General features: G+C 42.6%; 2 protein-coding genes across 2 annotated transcripts; one reads left to right on the top strand and one right to left on the bottom strand.

Annotated features, from left to right (window-relative positions):
• Positions 1–171: 171 nt before the first annotated feature.
• cd68 (CD68 molecule) lies at positions 172–15,429 on the bottom strand. Its single transcript, XM_061031617.1, has 7 exons — positions 15,314–15,429; positions 9,696–9,856; positions 9,351–9,527; positions 8,932–9,051; positions 7,521–7,584; positions 6,957–7,127; positions 172–3,863 (listed from the first exon to the last, which is right to left on the bottom strand). The coding sequence occupies exons 1-7, from the start codon at positions 15,360–15,362 to the stop codon at positions 3,724–3,726; spliced, it is 882 nt and encodes a 293-aa protein (XP_060887600.1). The 5' UTR covers positions 15,363–15,429; the 3' UTR covers positions 172–3,723.
• A 4,296-nt stretch (positions 15,430–19,725) lies between these two features.
• Positions 19,726–23,468, top strand: ing2 (inhibitor of growth family, member 2). Its single transcript, XM_061031962.1, has 2 exons — positions 19,726–20,028; positions 22,299–23,468. The coding sequence occupies exons 1-2, from the start codon at positions 19,884–19,886 to the stop codon at positions 22,997–22,999; spliced, it is 846 nt and encodes a 281-aa protein (XP_060887945.1). The 5' UTR covers positions 19,726–19,883; the 3' UTR covers positions 23,000–23,468.
• Positions 23,469–24,130: the final 662 nt, after the last annotated feature.

Below are 24,130 nucleotides of genomic sequence, written 5' to 3'. Positions count from 1 at the left end.
TGATTGAGATTATTATGAAGGAGTATTGTATGAAAATATTGACTGTATTTATTATAATTACTGTAAGTGTTTGACCATCCTGTCTTTGGTGTTTGAAGAAAACAATAAAAATCGAAATGAAAAGTAAATGAAATCAATGTAATACTTAGATCATAAATAAACACACACAAGTAGAAATATATGAGTCTTTATTGGTACAGGAAGTAAACAAAGGAAAAGGTGCTCACACTGTGGATAATCAAACACACACAGGGTGTCCTCGCTTTCTAACTCAACAGCAACACCTGGTGGACAAAACTGGGAACAGCGGCTGTAATCTTCACTGTACTACGACTGTCATTAAAAAAACTAATTTGTCATTTATTCGTCCAGAAGTTGAGATTTTATGAGGATTTTACTATTTTACTCCATGGAGTCAACTTTTAGTGAAGCATGAATAACCTCCATGTAACATGTTTTTATTTAGGCCTACTGTGACAGAAGATTTAAAACGTCATTTAACCTGAACTCATTAAACTGTTACAACTACAGGAGGATAATCAAAGAAGCTCATTAATCAGTTGAGAAGCAGAATTCATGAAGTGTAGCTGAGTCACAGACAGCTAGCTAGCCAGCTAACCTTAGCTTGATAACTCACTTCTAACGAAATTATGTCCAATGTAGCCTAATTTGCCAAATAACTTCAACGGCTAACAACGGTATTCGATTATCTGTTATGTTTTATGGCAAATGAGTGCAATTTAAGAATAATTATGTCACAACAAAGTTTGTTTAATAGCTATTTGAAGCTAATGATCTTGTTAGCAAAATGCTCTCTGAATTTTGTTTTGTTTTACCACTTCATACATTGTTGATTTTAGACTTTAAAGAACAATCTCATTACACTGTTCATTTAGTCCCCCCTTTGGATAGATATTTAAGCATGCTAGTTGGCTTACTCTTAGTAGCCTAAATACAATTAGCCTTTAGGCTGGGTACTTCATTAGTGTTTAGGCTATCAGACAATGATTTCAGTTGATTTAGATTATATTACAAGATTAAAGGCTTCGTCACAGGTAATTGAAGGCCTTTGTGGTAAAATTGATCATGTAGGTAACTCGCATTGCATTAATAGCTAATAAAGTTTGTGTGACAGACTGAAAGCTCATGAATATTGTAATGGGATTGATCTGGCCAATTATTTGGTTGGCTGTCACTTAGAAAATTACTTCATCAGCTAACGTTATGAAGCAACCAACGCCATTTAAATTCAGCTTGGCTACATTACAGTTAACTGGCTACCCTTTGCCTACTCTCTGGCTAACATCATTGCTAGAAATTTCGATATTACAGATAGGTGTGTTCCCAAAAAAGTCAAACTATTCCTGAAAGACAGTTGGCAAATCAAGGTGGAATTATATTGGTGAGGGTTACACTCATTACACACCCAGCTCTTTAAAAAAAGAAAGCATCATCTGCATACAGTATAAAAAATACAAAATCAGTTAGTTCAGCAATCAATGAAATTATTGTTTAAATCATCATTCTTGTGTGCTGATTAATAATGCTGACTTCCCTTTACAAAAAACAAATGCCAGAATACATACCCTTTGATTCTTTTAAAACATTTAAACACAATTACAATGTAGACAAATCACAGTATTGTAGAGAAAAAGTTAATACATTTTAGATATGACAGAAATTGAAATCTAAATTTAGGCTGGCTACACACTAGAATATTTGAATCTAACATTTAAGGCAGTTTGGGCGTTGTGTGTTTGAGTTTTTCTTTCATAAGTAGACATTGATCTCTCTCACTGACTCTCTGATGTACAATCACAATGTGCTTCATCATCATAAAAACGCAGGCGAAGGACATAGAGCACATCTGGTACACCAGTTCAGATTTAAAAATAGTCTCGTCTGTAGCCAGCGTAAATTGTACTTAACTTCCAGATCCAATTTCTAAGATAAAGTAACATTGATTTAGACTGATATTTAATAAAAAAAGAACAGTTCTCACATTACTGATCAATAACACACCTGCTGGAAAAAGGAGAAAACAACCAGGACTTAATCTAATGACACTTGTTTGTCAGTTTTTAAAGACTTTCTATGAAGATGTCAGCTCATATGTGTCATCATTCACATCATTGTTCTTAGTGTCCCAGTAAACGGGTGTGTCAAGAGTGGTGGCACTTGGTGGCATGGGCCCCCTTGAAATCCCATTTACCACCCAAGGTGCCACCCCAAAATCAAAATCTGTGATTGGCTAGTTGCCTAATCAGAGGTGGGACTTAAGTACCAATCCACTAGTCTGGTTGTTTACAACTGGCTAATAGAAATTAATCAGGTGCAAATAAAAACTTTTCAAACTTTGCTCTTTCCATACAAATTTCCAAGGACAACCTCATGCACACTGTCTAAGTTGTGATTGACTTAATTGCCAATAAAATTATTTTTGCAAGTCAGACGGCTCACAATTTTGCATGCAATTTTCTAAATACTTAAAATTGTGACTTTGAACATCTTTGTTTTTGAGTCCCTGAAGAAGAAAGCTAAGAACATTTCTGTTCTGTTCTGGGGATAGAAAGCGTGTAATTTTTAAATTAAATTGGGTGCATGTGCCCACAAACGTCATGCCACCCCGCATAAATCAGTGCCCCACATGGGTCACCCCAATTAAAAAAAGCCTGGACACGCCCCTGCCAGTAGAAAAAAAAACTATTTTTTGTAACAAAGTGAGACAATCCTTCAATTTAAAGGTGATTTTAGAAAACAATAAATGTATGGAGTCTGCCACTGGAAAAATAAAACCCAAAGCTCTCAACCGACAAGCTTTTTTTTGGTTTTAAAACTGTTTGTCAACGCACTTTTTAAAACTGAAGATGATCAAATTAAAAACACGTACTTTCTTAAATTTTAAGGCATTTGAGCCTAAATTTGAAGTTAAAAAAGTCGTTCTTAGAGCAGCAGATGGCGTCATCATTCAGTTTCAAATAAAAGTTTCATTAAATTAAAGGTCACATATTCTGTAAAATCCACTTCACCATGTTTTTCTAACTCTAATATGTGTCTCTAGTCTGTCTACAAACCCCCCAATGATGAGAGAGAGCGTGGTCAGACACAGGTTACCTTTACATTTAAAGGTACAGACACAGAAACAGCCTGTTCTGATCAGGGCTGAAATCGAGGGGTTTATAGACATGATCAAATACAGGATCAGAGTGGATTTAGAACAAGAAACTTCACACACATGTTTTGAGGAGCTCTGAGACTTAATTACACTGGTTGAAGAGGAGGAGGAGGATATGTGACCTTTAAACAATCCCACGTCCAAATGTTTACGTCTGAAGTCAATCAATTGTGAGACAGAACATGAAAGGAAAAAAGTCTAATGTAAATTTCTTTAAAAATATATTTATTTAGACTCCATTTTAAAATTCTAATTTTCCATCAGTATATAAATACAGGAGAAAGTTCCAACAAAACAACTTCTACACACTAATTTGATTTGTAAATTTACAACAGCATCGAGATAGATTGGTTTATTATTGATTATAAGAAATCACTGTCAGCTATAGCAGTGGCAGACTCCAGTTTCTAAACACACAACTTCGTAATTCAAACAATAAATTTGAAAAAAAAAAAAAAAAAGCAGAAGAAAGGCAGGTTAGTGGAAGTGCCCTTTAACCCCTGAGAAAGATCACTTCGTTTACAAAAAAGAGTGACCTCTGGGTGACCTCACAGAGTCTGGTATCCGTCGGTCCTCCTTCGGCGGCCCAGCAGGTAGGCCACCACCACGATGACGATGAGCACGAGCAACGTCACTCCAACCGCCACGGCGACGCGGTAATCAGGCTGATCGGCGGGACACGGCTCAGCTGGGAAAAACAACATTTACATACGAGTCAAGTTAACTTCTGAAAATCATCATGGAGCTTTTATGACTTATGACCTGAACATCTAGTATCTTGAACACAGTAAATACAGAATTATAAATAACCCTGTTTTAAGTGTTTAACGTTTAAATCTAAAGAATCATAAAATCCAGTTCATAAGTCGCAGTTTGTTTTTCCAGGTCTTTAAAGTATCTTTCTTCTACAACCTGAAGTTTCTGCAATCACCTTGCAATACACAATGAATAGGGATGAATTTTCCAATCACGTCTGGTGGCGTGCAGTGTGTGATGGTGGCGGGCTCATCTGTCAGAGTCCTGTTGTAGGATCCGAAATGGTGGCCACTGGTAGCGGAAAGTTAGCTAGCGGTGTTAATTGTTGCCGTGTTCACATATGCACTCCGGATAATATCTAGATATTTACAGGAGGACTTCTCCGGAGATTCTCCCAACCTAGCCGTTCACATATGTTCCTCACAGCGGGGGACTTTCCCTGTCAGAGGGGGGAGGGCTCGGGGGATTTCCTGAGGTAAGACGTGACGTAAATAAACAATGCGGAAGTAGCGGCCGAAGCAACAGAGTCCGCTACACGGCGTTATAATGAGAATATTTGCCTTTATATCAATGCTATGTGTAATCCAATGGAATGACAACATCCACAAAAGAGAGGAGAACAACACACTGACGAACAGAAAACATAATGCAGCCGTTTAATCACGTGCACGGAGATCGTAGTGGTCACGTGCAGACACTTTAGGCAGTCACTGTATATAAACGTCATTCTCTTTCTATTGGCTCAAATTGAAATCTCCGGAGTATATTCGGCCGCGTTCAGACATCAGCTCACTCAGATTTTCTGCGGATAAAATACTAAGGGTCTGAATGGAGAAACTCCGGGTACAGTCCGCGCGAAAAATGCGGCTGTTTGCGTTCACACATAGCATAAAGAACCTCCGGGTAACCAAATCTCCAGAGTTTTTCAGGAGATTTCTGTATGTGTGAAAAGGGTTTGTGATACACCGGCAGACTCGGCTTTTGAGGACCCTTGTTTATAATAATCACGCTACTACGCTGCTACCCGGTTATAAGAATTTATCAGAGCGTTCAGAGACGTTCAGGTTACGAGGAAAGAGTCCCTTTGAAGAGACTTTGCAGATGTCCGTCTAAAACGACTCATTTTAGTCAGTCCAACATTTTAAGGCAGTATTTCTGTCGTTAAGGCCGGGCAATTTTGCCTCAAAATAAAATCTGATTTTTTCTCACCAAGCTGGATTCAGATTTTAATCGGTTTGTTTTCTTCTTCAAAAGAACTACAAATGGGGCGCTGGTGGCTCAGTGGTTAGTGCGCGCGCCCCATGTATGGAGGCTGTAGTCCTTTAAGTGGGCGACCCAGGTTCAAATCCGACCTGTGGCTCCTTTCCCGCAAGTCATTCCCTACTGTCTTTCTCCCTGATTTCCGATTCTATCCACTGTCCCGTCTCTCTAATAAAGGCACAAAATGCCCCAAGAAAATATAATAATCTTACTACAAATGAGGGTTAGTACAGTAACCTGCATTTCTCTTTAGGGGTAAAAGTGTGATCTGTGAACTTGTCAAAGTGCTATGTGCAGTTTCAGGATCCAGCAGACGTACAGAGGAGGCCGAGTAACTTCAGCAGAATACTTGTGGCTGGTTATCACATACCTGAGGCCACTCAGCCACTCTGTAGGAAGGGAACAACGGGGGAGGGGAGGAACGTCAGGGGAAGGGAGGAACTACGGGAGCCCTAGAGGAGCAGTGGAGTAAGTTAGAGAGAAAATCAAGATTTATATCGTCCGGCCCCACGCTGTCGTTATGAATCTCATGGATTGGGGAGTGTTCGTGCTGACACACAGTCTTAAAGAGTCACACACAGTCTGAGGGAGGCGTCCAAACACAGCTTGGAAGTCGAGTAAAAAGACGAGCTTGCCGTGTTAACTTGTGACACAATCTGTGCTTGCTCATGTTTGATTAAAGACAACAGATTGTACACGTTTGGTCAACATTACATCACCGTGTGGGGTTTTCACGAGTGTGGACTGTTACAGTACTGGATCCACAGTAGAAGTTTTTCTTGATGAGTCACCAATGTTTGCGTTGTTTAGAGGTAGGACGTCTGAGGTATTTTCATTGTCCACTTGCTTTCACTAGTTTTCTGCCGCCACAATGCGTGCAAAACTGCTGTGATGTAACCACATTTAGCACGGGCATGTGGACGTTAACCTGCAAGGAGGACTGGTGTTGTTAGCAATGCTAACATTAGCCACGCTGGACAAACCTATTGTTTACAGATGCTATGATTAGCTGTGTTTTTTGTTGTTGTTGTTGTCTGAAATATTCAGCCAAATTCAACCCACAATGCACTGCTTTTCGGTTCACTCCCCTTGTTTGGTTCTGACTTCGATCTCACTGATGGTGAGCTGAACGCTGGTGCACTTGAAAAGCTAAATGTGACCTCCAATTTCAAGCTGACCAGAGCTCGGTTCTTGGGTCTGCACCAGATTTCATTTGAGCGTTCACAAACCCCCAAACCAAACAGACTATCTGACAGAGAGCACCAGAAAGCTCAGGTGTGAATGCACTCTAAGACTGACCTTTTCAAATCTGCTTTAGTCCACATTTAAACTGGATGTTATTATAAGATGTAATTTAGCAAGAAATTTAGTTTTTCTGTGTTCTTTGTTTGTTTTAAGATTTGCACTGCTGTTATACCGTTGTGGTAATATTTTGTGAAAGGTGCTAAACTAAATAAACGTATTATTGTTTATTATGTGGTTTCATAATACCAGCTACCTTCACAGGTTAAGGCTTCCATTTATGAAGATGTTTACAAAGCTGTTTGAAAAGTTAAATCCCAGCTCTCCTGTGATAACATGTCTGTAGTACTCTTACCACACTGTGAAAGATTTCCACTACAAGTAGAAGTCCTTCAGTCAAAGTAAAGGATCGATAGTGCAGTGATATGTTTCCTATGAGTGATATATGTGCATGTTTTCCTATGTTTAACAGCTAACCCAACCGGTCGCCTTAAATACCACTGAGCCTGATGAGGACACTTACGCAGGCCGAACTCATTGCTCTTGGTCAGGTTGAAGGCCTGCATCCTGTCCTTGCTGATGTCCAGGTACAGTCCATTCCCCAAGTTCACCGACTCGCTCTTGCAGGAGTAGGAGTGTCCGATCTTTGCGGCGAAGAGTCGCACTGACGAGTTGACGCCATGGACCTTGTTGACTGCAGCAGGGACACAAAGCAAAGCTTAGGTGTGTTCAGGACATCAAATCAAAACAAAGACTGATGTTCAGATATAGAAGCAAACTTGTTGGACCGCATTTTACTGAAAGTAGGTTGGTTGGTTCCTGCTTAACAGTAATTCACTTGCCTAACAGTAATTCCACAGATTATTTCTAAACCCTATTTGAAAGCACACACACACAAAACAGGAAGTAGTTGGCTCTCCAATGCTTCTTGTCTATGTTAATATTTGCCAGAGTTGCACAACCCCCAGCAGCAGCCGAAATATCAGTGCACACGCTGTGACCCAATTAGAGAGTCTAAAGTTTAATCGATAATACGGCAGTAAATCATGTTGAGAAAGTGGAATAAAATGTGATTAATTCAACTTACCGTCTTTGGTTAAGGGGTAGGTCAGGTTGAAGGACAGAGTGTGAACGTAGACGTCTTCAGAGCTCTGAGGACGTCAAGAAAGAAAACAGGACAAGTTTTCAACATGTTTGCAAGGTGCTACATGAAGTACTTTACAACCCAAATGCAATGAAATGTGACGCATTGGTTTGGGCTAGCTGCTATCTGAACACTGACCTTCTAAATACTTTGTTAATATCCAGTTGTACTAATCCACACTCCTACGAGTTAGCTTTGTGTTCTTTTGTTTAAAGCCTGATCAAGCAAAGCATCCAATTTCCCAATTTCGCTCCAATTTAAAACAAACGTTGCTGTGAATCAAGGATGAATCCTGCTAACAGGGCTAGAAGCTAACAGAGCAAACATGTGCTAGTGCTAGATGATAACCCCTTGCTCATCTCCAGCTCCACCCTCTTGTCTTAATATGGTCCATATTTGTGCTAGCCAAAATAAGGATCCCATTTGAGATGACATATTTGCTAACCAGGCTAGTGTAGCTTGTAGCTTAGATTCGCTAACACCATGCTTCTCTCCCTCTCCATGCTCTAATCCAAATATGGTCAGTTCTGGCTCCAAACGTCAAGATTGTAGCTTGAGTTTTTGCAACACCAATGGTTGAAGTTTGATTGACACATTGCTAAAAGAAACTCTGAAGAACTTGATGTCGGCCCTTTAGAAACAGTTTTTTTCTACTATCTAAAATGATAAAAGTATCAACATGGCAGCTGCTTCCAACCAAGCAAGTGTTAAGTGATTATCCAGGGTTTACTAACCCCTCCTTCCTCTGTAGCCCCACCCTCTTGGCCAAATATGGTCACTTTTGGACTTTAGGCTCTTAAATAATAACATGGCAATGGCCAAAATGCCACAAAAAGTCCTCAAACCAACGCCTGACATGACAGTCGCTACATTCACTTATAAACAATCTGTGGTTGTAGCCAATATTGGGTTTGGCAGTTGATTCAAAAGAAGGATAACAAAACAAAACACAAACCCTTGTTCAAGGTCTGTTGTCATGGACCACAGTTACGGCTCAAGTTTATGAACATGAGATAAAGGTTACCTGCCTGTATTTGCTCATGTCATCACACATTATATAAGTAATTTGGCGATGACACACGTGAAAAAAACACAAAATGAATCACACAAGAGTTGTGGAGAGAGGCACTCTCCCTGTCACATGCTTTTACAGCAAGCTTGTGGACTGAACTTCCCCTTTTTGATAAATCTCTTCTGATTACAGTTTCTATATATAAAGTGCAAGTCAAACTAAATGTTGCTCTTTAAAACACTGATCGGCTTAGTTGTGTTAAACTTGAGCTCAATTGCCTCCTCTTTGGAGATCTCTAGTTATACTTTAATATGTTTTAAAATGAGGAGAAAATCAAAGTACCATGTTGAAGAGGAAGGTGATGAAGCCCTCCTTGAAGTTGAGGGTAAGGTTAGCTTTGGGCTCCTTACAGTCTCCATCCACTTTGGTTGACTTTGGCTGAACGATGAAGGTCCCATTTTCCTGAAAAATGAACAGCTTGTATCAGAACATTCTCAAAGGTAGGAACACTATTGTCATGTATGATTAATAATTGTCATTTGACACAGAACATCTGACCTTCCACAGTCATCATGAGGAGGAAACCAAAACTTGCCCAAAGACATTTCTCAATTCCTTAAAATGGGATGTTGACACAACTGCTGTGCTAAAAGCTGAATCATCGTCTTTTACAGAAAGTTCAATTCATGTTCACGAGTTGCTAAATGGTTTAATACATCGTGAAATGCATGTTTTTTTCGCTCGTGACTGCTGATCTGTACCTTTGGTTTTACGAGGCGAATCTGCAGTGCCATCTGAGCCATCAGGCAAATTGATTTGTCTTTCATCACCGTGTAGTTTCCAACAGTCAAGTTGGTGGAGGGAGTAGGCTTAGGAGGAGAGGTTGTAGGCTTGGCAGTGGTGGTTGTGGCCTTGGTAGTTGGAGCCTTGGTTGGAGCCTTGGTTGGAGCCTTGGTTGGAGCCTTGGTTGGAGGCTTGGTTGGAGCCTTGGTTGGAGGCTTGGTTGGAGCCTTGGTTGGAGGCTTGGTTGGAGCCTTGGTTGGAGGCTTGGTTGGAGGCTTGGTTGGAGGCTTGGTTGGAGCCTTGGTTGGAGCCTTGGTTGGAGCCTTGGTTGTTTGGGGCTTGGTAGTTGGAGCCTTGGTTGTTTGGGGCTTGGTAGTTGGAGGCTCTTTGGTTGTAGCCGTTGAAGCTGTCGGGCTAAACTCAATGGCAGGGGCCACAGTTACAGATGGTTCGGATTCCACTTCATCTTCAGCCAATGACAGTGCTTCAAAGAGAAAGAGAGACAAATTAAATAATTGGATTTGCATACACCATTTCCCAACTTCAACTCCCCAAAAATGGACGGTGGGACTTTTACATACATAGAAGGAACGATTACAGTTAAGCTTCTTCCAAAGCAGTTCCCAGCTTGCTGATTTAGCCTATCATCACCAGCTAAATCTCTCTGTATCTGGCAGGATAAAGAGAAATCTGACTCAACATTCCTGAACTGCTGCTCGAGTACTGATTCATTTTACGTCTACCAGCAATAGATTTTATTTGGTAAGCTGAACGGCAGTGGAGGCTACAGCAACTTGATTTACAGCGGGACATTCAAAGAAACAGTTTCTGAAGCTCCAGATACAAAACTACATTTTAAAGGGACTGTTTTCACAAAGGACAGTCTTGACAGTAAATACCTGCATGGTTAACGATTGGTTTAGCTTTGCCCTGAAGGAACTGAAGGGAAGCATGCATAACTTTAAAGAGCCCATATTGGGGTTCGTATATTTAATCTATGTACCTACTAAAGTATGTTCACAATAGCTAAACTTAGAAAAAAGTGTCTGTTTTCATGCACCGGCTCGCTTCTGACTTTCTCTCTAAGGCTCTGAAGTGCCCACGTTCAGAGTCCCCACGTGGGCCAAGTCTGATCTGATTGGTCGGCCTGTCGGCTCTGCCGTAATTCGTCAGTCGCTCAGCACGGTTCTCGGAAATGTCCCGCCTCTTTTACCATATTGGGAATGCAGCCACTGGCTCCGTCCGAGGGGAGCATAAACATTAGCACTTTAGCACTACTGTGCTACCGCAGGCTACGGCATATCGTGGTACAGAAGTTAACGGGCGTGCAACATGAGCTGCTGGGCTTGCCACAACGAGCCAATGGACTTAGATCAGTGATCTCACACTGACAATGACGTCGGACTGACAAATTTTTTTCGAGGGGGGCTAGAACCGAGTGTTACATGCAGCTAATGCTACAGCTAACAGGAGGACGTAGGAGAAGCCGCGTTTCCGCGGACTTTGAATTTTTGCACATAGATGTGCCTAAACATGCACAGGACACTTGGAAAACACACTAAAGAGCATATAAAACCAGAAAAAGCATAACATGGGACCTTTAACTGCCAAATGGGGTAGACTAATGTCCCTTGATGTAGGTTTGATTATCTTTTTCTCATAGTTGTTTTTGGTCATTTGGGAGCTAACTAACAAGCTAAAAGCTCAACACTTATCATTTCATGCGCTTAAGTATAGCTGTTATTAGGAATGTGTGCGACTAAATGATTAAATGTCGCCCTTGCCAGTCAATTATTTTCATTCATTTAGGCCCGTGATGCTGGTTAAATGTTGCCTCTAAGCTGTAACCCAGCCACCCACCACTAGTCGCTGCTGTAGCTCCGGTGAATGGCTACTGCAGTAATGCTCTACTGCCCGGATGTAAACAAGCACAAAGTGGATAGAGACATCTTTAAGGACCTAAAGACAATTTCAACCAAAATCTAAAAAAGTATATCTGTAGGAAATCACCACCTCTGCCTTTAAACTTTAAGTGTTTCCTGTTTTACTTTGTAGTTCTTATCCCACCATTTCTTGACCTACTTCCTCTCTTTGTCTGGTTTCCCGCCCTCACCAGTTCTGTCGTGTGTCTTGTTTGTGCCACCTGTGTCCAATCACTCCAGGTCTATTTGTAACTCTTGTCAATCTTTTTCTTTGTTATATTCCTGCAGCTTCTCCTTGGGTTTCTTCCTGGTTTATTACATTGGAGTTTTGTTGGACATTAATGGAGTTTTTTAGACTCCTGAACAATTGATTGTTTTGGTTTCGGCAATGAGTCCTTTTCCTTTGTTTAAATATTTAGACCTCTGACAACATTCAGCATTCGGTTGCACATTTCTTTCTTCCTATTTCCAATTAGTTGAAATGCTCTTTGTGAGCAACAATAAGCCAAACTGTCTTTCTGGTTCGGTTGCAGGAAAAGACACTCAGAGCAGAAGGTGTTCATTTATTTACTTTGTAGATTTCATACTTGCATCACTGCATTGTTGTGTTAGCATGCTAATGCTAGCAATCTTTATTATGCTTGTAGCTTCACACTGCATGTAAATTTACACAAAATGACTGTGATCTAAAAATGCTTATGTGACATTCAATTAAGCAGTGAGTACAGTATGTTATTCTTCTTTTCTCTAGTCCCTCAATTAAACAACTTTTATTCGCGAGGGGAGGAGTCAGCCGGCCGGCCGTCCCGTCCATGTAAGCACGCTGTAGTTACGGCTGGGAAAACATCACAGACAGTGGGACTTGGGTGTCACACTCATTGTAGACAGTCATGACTCACAGAGTTATTTTCAGAGGATATATTTGATTTCTGATACATTTGAGTGTGTAAAAATCGCATATTCTTCCTTTAAATGCCACATTTCCTGTTGAATGAACATCCTGGTTAAGAAGAAAATACTACTTCTCGCTGATAACAGTATGAGTTGCATAAACGAAAGGAAAAAGGTCACATTGGAGGCTTTCTAAATGACCTAATGGTGGCAGAGTCCAAAAAAGGCAAAAATAAACAGCCTGGAGTTTAAGGAGATTTGCAGGGTCGGGCGTTAATCATCTGGAGCTTTTCTTATTCAAGTGACCTGGTTTTTGGAAACAAACTGTGAAATGATAATAAGACTGACTCCGCCTGATACCATGACAGCGTCATGTTGACTTCAGCTGAGGTACACAGGTCATGACACACATTTATGGCACAGCAGTGTGTTTGTTTTCAGTGCACGGTTTATCTCCAAGTTCACAAAGTGCTTATTCAAAAGACTCAGTTATGACTCAGCTCTACTAAAAGGTGTCAGGTAGCCTCTGTTATGTTGCTGACTGAGTGCAGTTTGAGTCAGACGGATCAACAAAGACCTCCAGTTAATTTGAACACTAAAAACCTGGGAGCTATTTCTTCATATTTGGGGTTTTATGGACTAAAAGTTAAGGTTTTGGAAAAGCTCCAGTAGACTGCCTCAGCCAGCAGCTGTAGATCCTGATGTAACGGCTGCAATGTAATCCTGCAGCCGTTACATCCAGAGTGCAACCAATCACAGGACGGCCTCTAAAAATACAACAATACAGAGAGGATCCCTACAGAGAGAGAGAGAGAGACCTTCTTGTTCAAGAGGGAGAGGATGTGTTTGGTCTTTTTCAAATCCACAAAACTCCATTGACAAAAACTGAAATTTTACCTTGAATAAAATGAGAGTTGCTGATCTAGTATTGCCCAAGCTGGTCACATTGTTCATGTTGTTGTGCAACTTCGCCCCCCCAATATAATGGTAGGGGAAACACTGCGATGGCGTCGGTCTGCCTCCGAAGAAATCCCTGAAATAGCCAATGAGAGCGAGCAGACCGGGAAGCGTCACCAGCCGATTGTTGCGTCACTTTGACAGCTCACAAGCATGACAGCGAACATAAACACAAAATTCACTCAGATTCTTTTTCTAATTTTTGCTGCAAAACAGAACACACGCCAGGACAGCCAGCTGACGACGCCCACCATCCTCCATGTTTGTTTTTCTTCTGACGGTCATATTTGATCACGTCAGTTTCTGCGAGATCTCGTGTAGCGTGGAATCGTTACTACAAACTGCAGGTGTGTGGTCTCACGGTCTAAAATCTGTGCGATTTGAAAATCGTCTCGTGGGGTAGCCGGTGTAAAATGAACAAACTAACTGATCAAGTCAGTGGCAGAGCAGCAACTCCTGTGCTATGCAAGCTCAAAGAAGGATTTTGGTGGCTTTCAAGGGAGCGATGTGACATCAGTTTCTGCCTCTATCGCTTCGTTTGTTTTTAGAGCCTGTCAGGGACAAAAACAACGACTTTGAGTGGATGAACTTTGTCCAAGCTCAGGATTATGTTCCAGTTATTTCAGCAGTAATGAGAAATTGTGGAGTAAGTCCAAAACTTTTTGTGACTAAATTATTAAGAGACCAAATATTTTTAAATATTTTCCCCCGGGTTTAAAAGTACAAGAATAATCTGTACAAGTTTAAACCTGTTGATGAAGAGAGAATTATAAACAATTTTAGTGTTGTAGTCAAGATCACACTAACAAAAACCAAGACATACCTGAGACCAGAGTGACATTTAGGGATCCAGACCACATCAAGACTAAGACCAAGGCAGGGCAAGACTGAGACAAGAACAAGACCAAGGTAGGGCGAGACCGAGATAAGACCAAGACCAAGGTAGGGCGAGACTGAGACAAGACCAAGAACGAGGCAGGGCAAGACCGAGACAAGACCAAGACCGAGGCAGGGCAAGACCGAGACAAGAACAAGACCGAGGCAGGGCAAGACCGAGACAAGAACAAGACCGAGGTAGGGCGAGACAGAGACAAGACCAAGACCGAGGCAGGGCGAGACAGAGACAAGAACAAGACCGAGGTAGGGCGAGACAGAGACAAGACCAAGACAGAGGCAGGGCAAGACCGAGACAAGAACAAGACCAAGGTAGGGCAAGACCGAGACAAGAACAAGACCAAGGTAGGGCGAGACAGAGACAAGACCAAGACCGAGGCAGGGCGAGACAGAGACAAGAACAAGACCAAGGTAGGGCGAGACAGAGACAAGACCAAGACAGAGGCAGGGCAAGACCGAGACAAGAACAAGACCAAGGTAGGGCGAGACTGAGACAAGACCAAGACATTTAGGGATCAAGACCAAGACCATAAATGCCATAAATCATCATCTTGTGTGCAGCGGGTGTTTCCCTCTCTTTGACCATAACAGGCGTTTTATCTTCTAATCTAAGTAATGGCGTGGAAAAATAGCCAGTCAGTGGAGGTCTTGACCTCGGGGAAACGACTCTGCTTTTCCTGGGATAACGAGTCAATCTTTTAAGAGCTTCAGCTTCTCTGGGCCTCCGTACATTTATCCAAAACCCTGTTGAAAGTCTAATCGATGTAATTTTTAAAGCTCTTGTTCTGAGTGTTCTGAATAATTTAAATTATTCAATTATTCCAGCCTGAAATCACTGCTGTTCGTTCGTTTGTTTGTTTGTTTGTTTATTTGCAGCTGCGGAGTTTCTGCTTGACAAGTTTCAGATTCATCTTATCCCTTAAAAAAAACATCTGTGTTCTGCCAGCAGACATGTGACTCAGACCTGCAACAAGTTCGACAGACTGCGGAAATTTTCTGTTCCCTAAACAATCCAGGAAGTCGCGCGGAGGGCTCATTAAATCATGACGAGCGTCATTTATAGCGCGAGGACAGAGAACCTGAACACACTGCTTTATAACCGCATGAAAGCTGCATTATATCATTAAAAACAACAAAGGTCCAACTTATAGTGAAGGAAAACTATTCTGCTTTGTTTTTAAAAAAAACGTTTTTAACATAAGGTTTTTATTAAAGTAGTAAAAAAAAGACGTTCTGACCAGATGAGCGCGTGAAGTGTGAGAGAATAAAGGTGTTACCTGAGAGAGCACAGACGGCCACAAACACGAACACAGCGCTCCTCTTCATGTTGACAGGTATTCTGTTCACCTTCTGCTCACTCCGGATCAATGTGAGCAAAACAGCGCTGCGTCTGCGCTCATAAACAAACGGCTGCGTCAAGCTGCGCGAGCTGCCCCGCGTCACCGGAAGTGTGACTTCAGAAATAAAAGCATCGACAAGCGTCAACACAAACATTGATTTAAAAACAATATAATGCACTATAATATCATTCCTGTTGAATTATAAATTAATTTAGATTGTTTTTTATTCATTTTAAAATGTGAATATTTGGAAGAGGGTTTCATAATAATAATAAAAACAGAGTGTAAAATGATCGTAAAGAGGAGTCATGAGACGGGATGGATAACGGTCAGACTGATTATGCCAGTTTTCAAAAGATGGTTTGTTTGGAGCGAGAGTTGATGTACCGATGTCTGTCTGGTGGGAGGGAGTTCCAGAGACGGCAACGAGGGGGCAGAGCGGCTGAAGGCTCTTGACCCCGGCGGGCGAGCGGTGCAGTGAGCTGAACAGAAGAAGACCTGAGAGTGCAGGGTGGGAGTGTTGGTTTGACAGTCAAATAATAAAATTAAAGCCATAGTTATTTTAGATCTTTCAAATCTTTTTTCAGGTTGTCTTCCCCCCCAATTTTGTGTTCAAAACTATGGAAGCTCTAGGAGGACATGCATCATTGTGGCAGCTGGACTTAACAAGGTGCTCCCGCTGCTTGGTCGGCGGTGTATGAATGTGTGTGAATGGATGAGTTAATACTGATGGTCTCACTACACAGCAGCCTCTACCATCAGGGTGTGAATGTGTAGGTGGGACCTGCAGTGTGAAAGTTATTTGAGTAGTCAGAAGACGAGAAAAGAAATATACAAGCTCAAGTCTGTTTACCATCCCATTGATGCATTTTCATGTTGCACTTCTGACTCCCCGACATTTCTATGAATGTTCTCATTACTCGCTACGTTTGCTCTGAAGTCAGCCGATGAATTTTCTTCTCTTTTCTAAGATCTGAACCCAAAGACAACAAACTGTGTTCGGGTACTTGTATAGAGAGGTTGTTTTAGTAAATGTTGATGTTAATTGGGGTGTAATGGTTGTTGTGGGCGTCCCATGTATGGAGGCTGGTCCTGCAGGCGGAGGCCCGGGTTCACATCTGACCTGTGGCATCTTTCCAGCATGTCATTCCCTACTCTCTCTCTCCTTGATTTCCAACTCTATCCACTGTCCTGTATCTACCATAAAGACGCAAAAAGTTAAAAACTTAACTGAAGTCAAACTTAAAAAAAAGACACTGACAATGAATGAATAACAAGATCACTAAAGTTTATACAGTTTGCATAATAAGGAAATATATGAAGAATTTTTCATGCCAGTCATCATGTTCGAGCTGAAGAAATGTTGCAGGAGAGAGGTCCCCGTCGGAGGCTAATTATGTTTGGGGGTCCTTACCGTGGCAAACTTTGTGAACCCCTGTGACCAAAAAAGAAAAAAAACGTTTTATTTTGAAAGCATTGGCCGGAAACACTCGTGTCCACAAGCGGTAACTTTTTAGACTTTTTAAAACTTTTTCTTTTAGTGTTCAGGAAACGAAAGTGACTGCAGGCAGAAATTCAGGGCGATAAAAAAACTGCTGCGAAAGGTCGCGAGTTCCTTTTCCACCGACGTGAAACGAAACTGTGCTACCTACACACACACACACACACACACACACACACACACACAAAACGTCGACACTTCAACATGCACGCACATTGAAGTGCACAGAGTAGGCCTCTCTATTGTTAGGACAGATGTGGTTCAAGTTATGGCAGCTGTCGATACTTTTACGACACCACGTCTTCTAAAACAATACAATCTGTTATTTTAATGATCGATAGTCGATAGAAGAAAAGTACTGAAGCTTTTGAAAATTGCAGCTTTTCAGACATATTTACAACCAAAGCTGCAGCAAGGGAAACATATTGTACTTCTAGAAGGAGTGTAAAACCTGCAGAAGTAGTAGCAGTAGTTGTGGTAATAATAATGTTATTATGTGTACTTGTGGTAGCCATATTTGTAGTACGAGTAGCCTGTTTGTTGTAGTGTTAAGCCCCATTTCACCAAGCGGTACGGTACACAGCTGTTTCCTCTGTCAAAAGTTTAGAAGAAGAGTCCCAAAATAACTGATCCGTACTGTCCTACTTTTTTGCTCCCCTTCTGTGGGGGTACCAGGCGTGAAGATTCGACCCTAAAGGGTGGAGCTAGATACGCTTCAGTCCGTTGATTGGTCTAAAGAATCATCACTTCCCGTGTGACAGTGGTAATAAAGGAAAAACACAAAAAACGCACCACTTTCAAATACCCCGTGGATTTCAAGAGAGTAATTTGAAGGCAAAACATTACACAGAGCTGTCTCCCCCCGCCCCCTCCTCTCTAGAGTCAATGCTCACACAGGTCACCATGTGGTGAACTCTGAAGCTTCAGTGTTTATCCAGCTCTGCATCGGTCTGTAAACCTTTCTGTGTTCTAACCTCTCTCCATTTTTCAAAAGCATCTCCAATATTGATCCTAGTTTGAGCACGTTTCTGCTCGTGGAGCTTATTAGAAACATGCAGAGGCTTTTTAGGTCGGGTACAATCACTTCTATCTGAACCACTTCTCTTGCCCGCTTCCATCACTGCAACACCTGTTGACCTGATAACTGCTCTCATATCTGGTAAACTGAGGGGCGTCCAAAACGGCCGTGTGGGGGGGGGCCTTAAAACCGCCTACCTTCTCTGGTCCAAACAAATCCAGATCATTCAGGACCAGAATCTAAAGTTAGAAGGAGGACATACTGGCTGCTGTGTTGTTGTCAGAGAAGCCAGCACTTCAACATGTTTCCTTAATGTCTGATCATATAGTAAGATCACTTTATCATTTCACTCTCTACACATCTCACTGATTGGACCTTTAAAACCAGCACTTGTAGACGGACAAGGGTGGTAATATTTGTAGTGTTAATATTAGTTGTGTTTTCAGTAGTTATACTTTAAACTATAAATGGCTGTGGTAGAAGCACCTGTTGGACAGACTGAGCTGTTTCAACATGCAGTAAACGTGTTCATGTCATTAGTAATATGACTTATTCTCTATCGCAGTAAAGAGAGATGTGTTGTGTGTGTTTTAACAGGTTTTAGTGTTTCCTGTTGGCAGTAATAGAAAAAGCAGAGAGGATATTTCCTGACCCCATGTGACACAGAAAAGAGGAAATAGTTATTTCCCTGAATCACACATTCTGGTGCAGTCACGTGGTTCACTGAGACGGTGTTTAAATATGAGCTGTGCTAACAGACGCAGGTTAAAGCAGGAACCTTTACATCAGCCGCAGCTGCTCCAGAGGTTAACACTCGTGTTTATTTACATTTATCTACAGACAGTTCAGAATATTCTTGAAAGAAGGCAACGTTTACAGGGCAGGGCATTCTCCTCTGACACACTCGGGCTGAGAAATCATACAGCCAAGTAAAAAGACAGAATCCGACAAATTATAATTTATCTATCAATACTTATGATTTTAACTATTTCCTGACTTATTAGCGACTGAGGAGCAGTGGCCATTCTAGAGTCTGTTGGGGCCCATAGACAAAAGTTAATTGGGGGGCCCTCCCGCCAGCGTTCAGCAGAGCAACGACAGTGAATGCTGTCAGATTGGGCCCCCTTAGGGAAGTTTTCTTCTGTCATTGCAAAATGTTCACATTTTGGGTTGCTGCTTTGGTCCAAAGTTTGTCAGCCCTCTGGGGCCCCCTACTGGTCTGGGGCCCCCGCCTTGCCTGTTGACAAGCAGCACCCCTGCTGAGGAGACAATTGACAGTGAAATTGCTATATTCAGAGTTAAAACAATATATTAAGCTAAATTATAACAAATTCAAATACCACCAAGCACTACTGTGTGATACTGGGATATCTGCAATATGTGCCATTAATTGGTTAAACGTTGCTAACACTCACTCACGTCGCATGCTGTTTGGAAAAAAGGAAATATGAGAACCTGCCGCTTCTCATGACAGGAGGCTAAATGAGATTACAGGTGTTTGCTATCAAAATTTAGAGAATATCAGTGTAAACATGGCGTAAAAACTGTTTAATTTGAATTCAATTCAAGGACTTAGAATACATAAAACCTGTCTTTGTACTTTTATCTGCGTATTTGGTCGACTTTTAAACAAAAACACATTTTAATTTGGTCTCCGTCTAAACTATGGAAGCTCTGTGTTTTCAATTCCCCCATTGGTTTAATTTCCCGGGAAAAAAGTTATGATAATGAGGTCACTCTCCGCCAATCCTGCTGCTCCAAACCCATCTGGTCCAGCCTCCCGTGACGACAAGCGCGAGGAAACTGTACAATACCATATTAGGAAAATACTCCCGCATGCGCAGTGGCTGGAGTTTTGTTTGAAGTGAACTGCTGCCTGGGACTGCCCTACAAGCTGCAAAGTCGCCAACAAGCATTTGGTTTTTTTAACAGAATATTTTTCACATTTCCTCTATATTGTTTCAGCGCCTCTATGCATCGCAGAGACGATGTTAGGCCATCACTACCCGACAGCCGACAAGTCGCAGCAACTGGTCAACTATGTGGAGGATTACCTGGAGTGTGTGGAGTCCCTGCCTCTGGACATACAAAGAAATGTTTCCCTGCTCCGAGAAATCGACGCAAAGTATCAAGGTACCAGCGTTTCTATCATTAATCACAACTGTGTGTTTTTAAAAACGGGCAAACATTAACAGCGGTCTGGCAGGCTGAGCTGAAATGGTGGAGCAGGCGCGACCCTTGTGTTCCCATTTCACGGAAAAGCCCGAGCCCTTGTGTTTACAGCTGTTCAACCAAAACGATTAATTCGATTAACCGAAATGTGTTCGACAACTTAAACGATCTATTTATCTTTTTGAAAAAGTCAGCAATCCGTAAGGAGGCATAGCCCGGTTACAGTCCGTGCTGTTTTGTGCCTTGCACCAAACTCCCTTCGGAAAATGCTTAAATTTCGTATTCCTTCCTCGCCTCTTCCGGACACATAATTTATAACCTCACCCAAGATATAATATGAATCATTAGTGTTCACTGAATAATTCGGCATTAATCTAATTCAAATCTATCTTTATTAAATGGTTAAATCCCAACTTTTTCAGTATGTACACACTACCGCCCACTATGGTGTTACCGCGGAGGATTACTGTGAAAACAATGAATAAACTTGAGTATTCATCGGGAGAAAAGGCTTCTTGGTTCTCGTAATGCATGCCGATATACGGAATAAGGAATAACAGTGTTGTGTCGATTAGAAAATGTGTTCATTAATGTTCCCGATGACCAGGGGGAGGAACACAAACTGCCGTTTTAAGGTGTAAAAACAACCCTCATTGTTGCTGATGTTGACGCACGGTTAAGCTGCAGTTGGCAACCAGCCGCTGTTACATATAACCTCCTGCACACCTCGGACACATTGTACGAATGACACAGAAGGAACAGGCGATGCATTAAATCAAGCACCGTCTCTGCACTCCGCTCCGCCCCGTCGACTGTGAGCTGCAGAGCCGGAGAGGAGAGCTCCTCTTCTCTGAAGCAACCCCCCTTCAACATCTCACCGCCGTCATTTCCTGCAGCTCTAGTCCTCCCACTTCTTCTTCTCCTCCTCTAATGTTTACAGACGACGTCCTTTATTTTGCATGACTGACCCCTGATGGATACAGTCTTCCTAAGTTTTACATTTTTAAAGAAGACATATTATCCACTTTTCCACCTTTTCAAACAGTCCCCCTGTGGTCTAAATGAAACATCTGTGCTGTGCTTTGGTCAAAATAAAACATGAATCAAGCACCAGAGGAGGTTTGTGACCCTGTAGAAACCAGCTCTCTCAGAACGCTCCGTTTTGGTGTGTGTGTCTCTTTAAATGTAATGACCCTCCCCCCATCTCACTCCTCTGTAGCGAGAATAAAAATGGCGGACCGGGGGAAAAGTTTTGTTCTAGGCTCGGGGTGGAGTCCATGTGCAGAGATACCAGGGGAGGGGAGGGTTTTTTTTTTTTACCAGAATCCCACTGTGACGTCACAAGGAGAGCACATTTGAAACAGAGCATTTTTCTCTGTGTTGTAAGACTTATGCAGACCACAAACAAAGGACTGGATGTGTTTATTTCACATTCTGTGGGTCTGTAGACACTCAGGTTACCTAAATATAAGTTAAAAAACAGTGTAGAAGTGTTGTCACACTTTTGGAATAACAACCTGAGCCTACATCGTTTAGTGGACTCACTTTGGGATTGTGTTGCAGCCATTACTGGAGGTTTCTCTGTGGTTCACTTTTTGTAACATTTATGCTGCCTTCACGTGCTGCTCGGGTGGTCCAAGTTGTTCTTCCGACTTCACTTGATTTCAGATCGTAAAGTCTGAATGTTGTAACAACAGCACAAATCAGCGTTGATGCTAAGAAGCAGATCAGTGTTAAAAAGTTATATTTGAGCAAAAAGTTGATTTGCAATTGATAGATTGATAAAAAGTATGATAACATTACCAAACATATTTTGTCCCCCGGGTCATGAGTTGTTGGGCACCTAATTCTTCTACGAGTTTCCGAGTTGTTCGTCCTTAAGCAGGTGTTCATGTGCAGTTTACAACTCGTTTTTTCCTATATGTCCGACGCCACATGAATGCACCTTAGGACCCCAAATGCTGAAAATGGGGTGTAGGTTTAAAAGCAGACACTTCGAATAACAGTGTGAGCACGACAGATAATTAAAGGATGACATTGCAGCCGTTACCGCCTGCAGGCTGAAGCCTCTGACCCCGGCTTTCCAACCTTTTTGTACCGATGACTCATTGAGAGCAGAATATTTTAGATACTAGAACTCCCCTGTTGATGAATCATTTCTGATATATTTTGATGTGTTGATTGAAAGTTTAATTGATGAGTAAAAGAATCTGTGTCCTGTCTTTTGTCAGAGGTGCTGCAGGAGGTGGATGAAGTGTTTGAGAAGTACAAAGGCGAGCAGGACGCGGCGCAGAGGAAGCGTCTGCAGGTCCAGCTGCAGAGGGCGCTCATCACCAGCCAGGAGCTCGGCGACGAGAAGATCCACGTGGTGACCCAGATGACGGAGCTGGTGGAGAACCGCTCCCGGCAGATGGACTCTCACTCTCTGACGCTGCAGGAGCCCAGCGAGGCCGAACGCCTCCCCGCGGAGCGTCGCTCCAGCGTCCAGGACTCCCCCGCTCCCGAACGCACCTCAGCCCGCCGACCTCGACGCCAACGAAACAGCGAGAGCCGTGACTCGAGCCATCCATCGGCCAACGGCTCTCTGGTGGACGACCCCGTGGAGGAGCTGTCCATCCCTCCGCCCCGGGAGAAGAAGTCAAAGTCTGCGAAGAAGAAGAAGCGTAAGAGCAAACAGGAGCGGGACGCCTCGCCCGTCGACTTCGCCATCGACCCCAACGAGCCCACATACTGCCTCTGCGAGCAGGTGTCGTACGGCGAGATGATCGGCTGCGACAACGACCAGTGCCCCATCGAGTGGTTCCACTTCTCCTGCGTGGGGCTCACGTATAAGCCCAAGGGGAAGTGGTACTGCCCCAAGTGCCGGGGGGACAACGAAAAGACGATGGACAAAAGTCTGGACAAAAACAGAAAGGACCGCAGGTCGAGGTAGTGAGGCGTCCCGCAGGGTTCAGACTGCCGGCCGTAGTGAAAACAGTACTCGTGATGTTGTTAGAGCACAATCCAACACCGTCAGTAGCAGCGCTTATTATTAATCAAGGAGCGGACGTGACATCATCAGCTTCACGCTGCCGTCGTCCTCGAGACTCCAGACGTCTCCGAGGGTTTTTATTTTAACTGAAAAGAAAGACAGAAGAGAACGCATCCTTTGGTTTATTTCCCCCGTTTCAATCAGGATATATTTCTGCTCCGTTTCTCTTTAATGTCTCTGTACGATAATGTTGTGTAGAGCGTGACCTCGGCGTGTTTTATGTTTACAAAGAGATATTTAAGGAGGAGACGATTGTCGACTGGACACTGGAACAACACGTCATGTTTGTGGACTTTCTGTTTTTATTGCTTCATTTTCACTCTTGTGTACATTTCTTTTTATATTCATTAAAACAAAGTATAGTCGTCCACTTCTCTGCTCTGTTTCTGCAACAACAACAACAACAACAACACGTCTGGATTCTCCCGTGTCTTCGTTCACTGTCTGCTTTCGTTCTTCAGAAAGTTTGCAAGACAACCTGCGTCTGCTTCATGACCTGGTGACGTAGTACCTGAATCAGTCTTGGTCTCAAGACCGGTCTCGAATTCGCTTTTTGAAGGTCTAGATCTCGTCTAGGAATCGTAAGCGTTTTTTCTCTGTCTTGTCTCGGACTCAGACTGGGTGGACTCTGGATTTTAAATCCAGACCGGTCAAGACAAGATCACTGTGATTAGAAGGAAAACGCCTCTTTCTAAAAGAAAATCTATCTTTTCATTATCTTTACCGCTTTTCTCGTTTGGGCTCTTGGGGGCCTGGAGCCGATCCCAGCTGTCATTGGGCGAGGCGGGGTTACACCCTGGACTGTTCTCCAGCCAATCACAGGGCTGACATATAGAGACAGACAACCAGACACACTCACATTCACACCTCCGGGCAATTTAGAGTCAGCAGTTTACATAACGAGCATGTCTTTGGACTGTGGGAGGAAGACGGAGTACCCGGAGAGAACAAACACATGAACGGGGAGAACATGCAAATTCCACACAGAGAGACTCCTGACAGACGGGACAGTGAGCGGACAGCGCTAACCAC

The sequence above is a fragment of the Labrus mixtus genome, chromosome 23 (genome assembly GCF_963584025.1).
Source record: "Labrus mixtus chromosome 23, fLabMix1.1, whole genome shotgun sequence".
Classification (NCBI taxonomy): Eukaryota; Metazoa; Chordata; class Actinopteri; order Labriformes; family Labridae; genus Labrus; species Labrus mixtus.
Note: the sequence above shows the minus strand (reverse complement) of the source record. Positions and strands in the feature narration are given on the sequence as shown.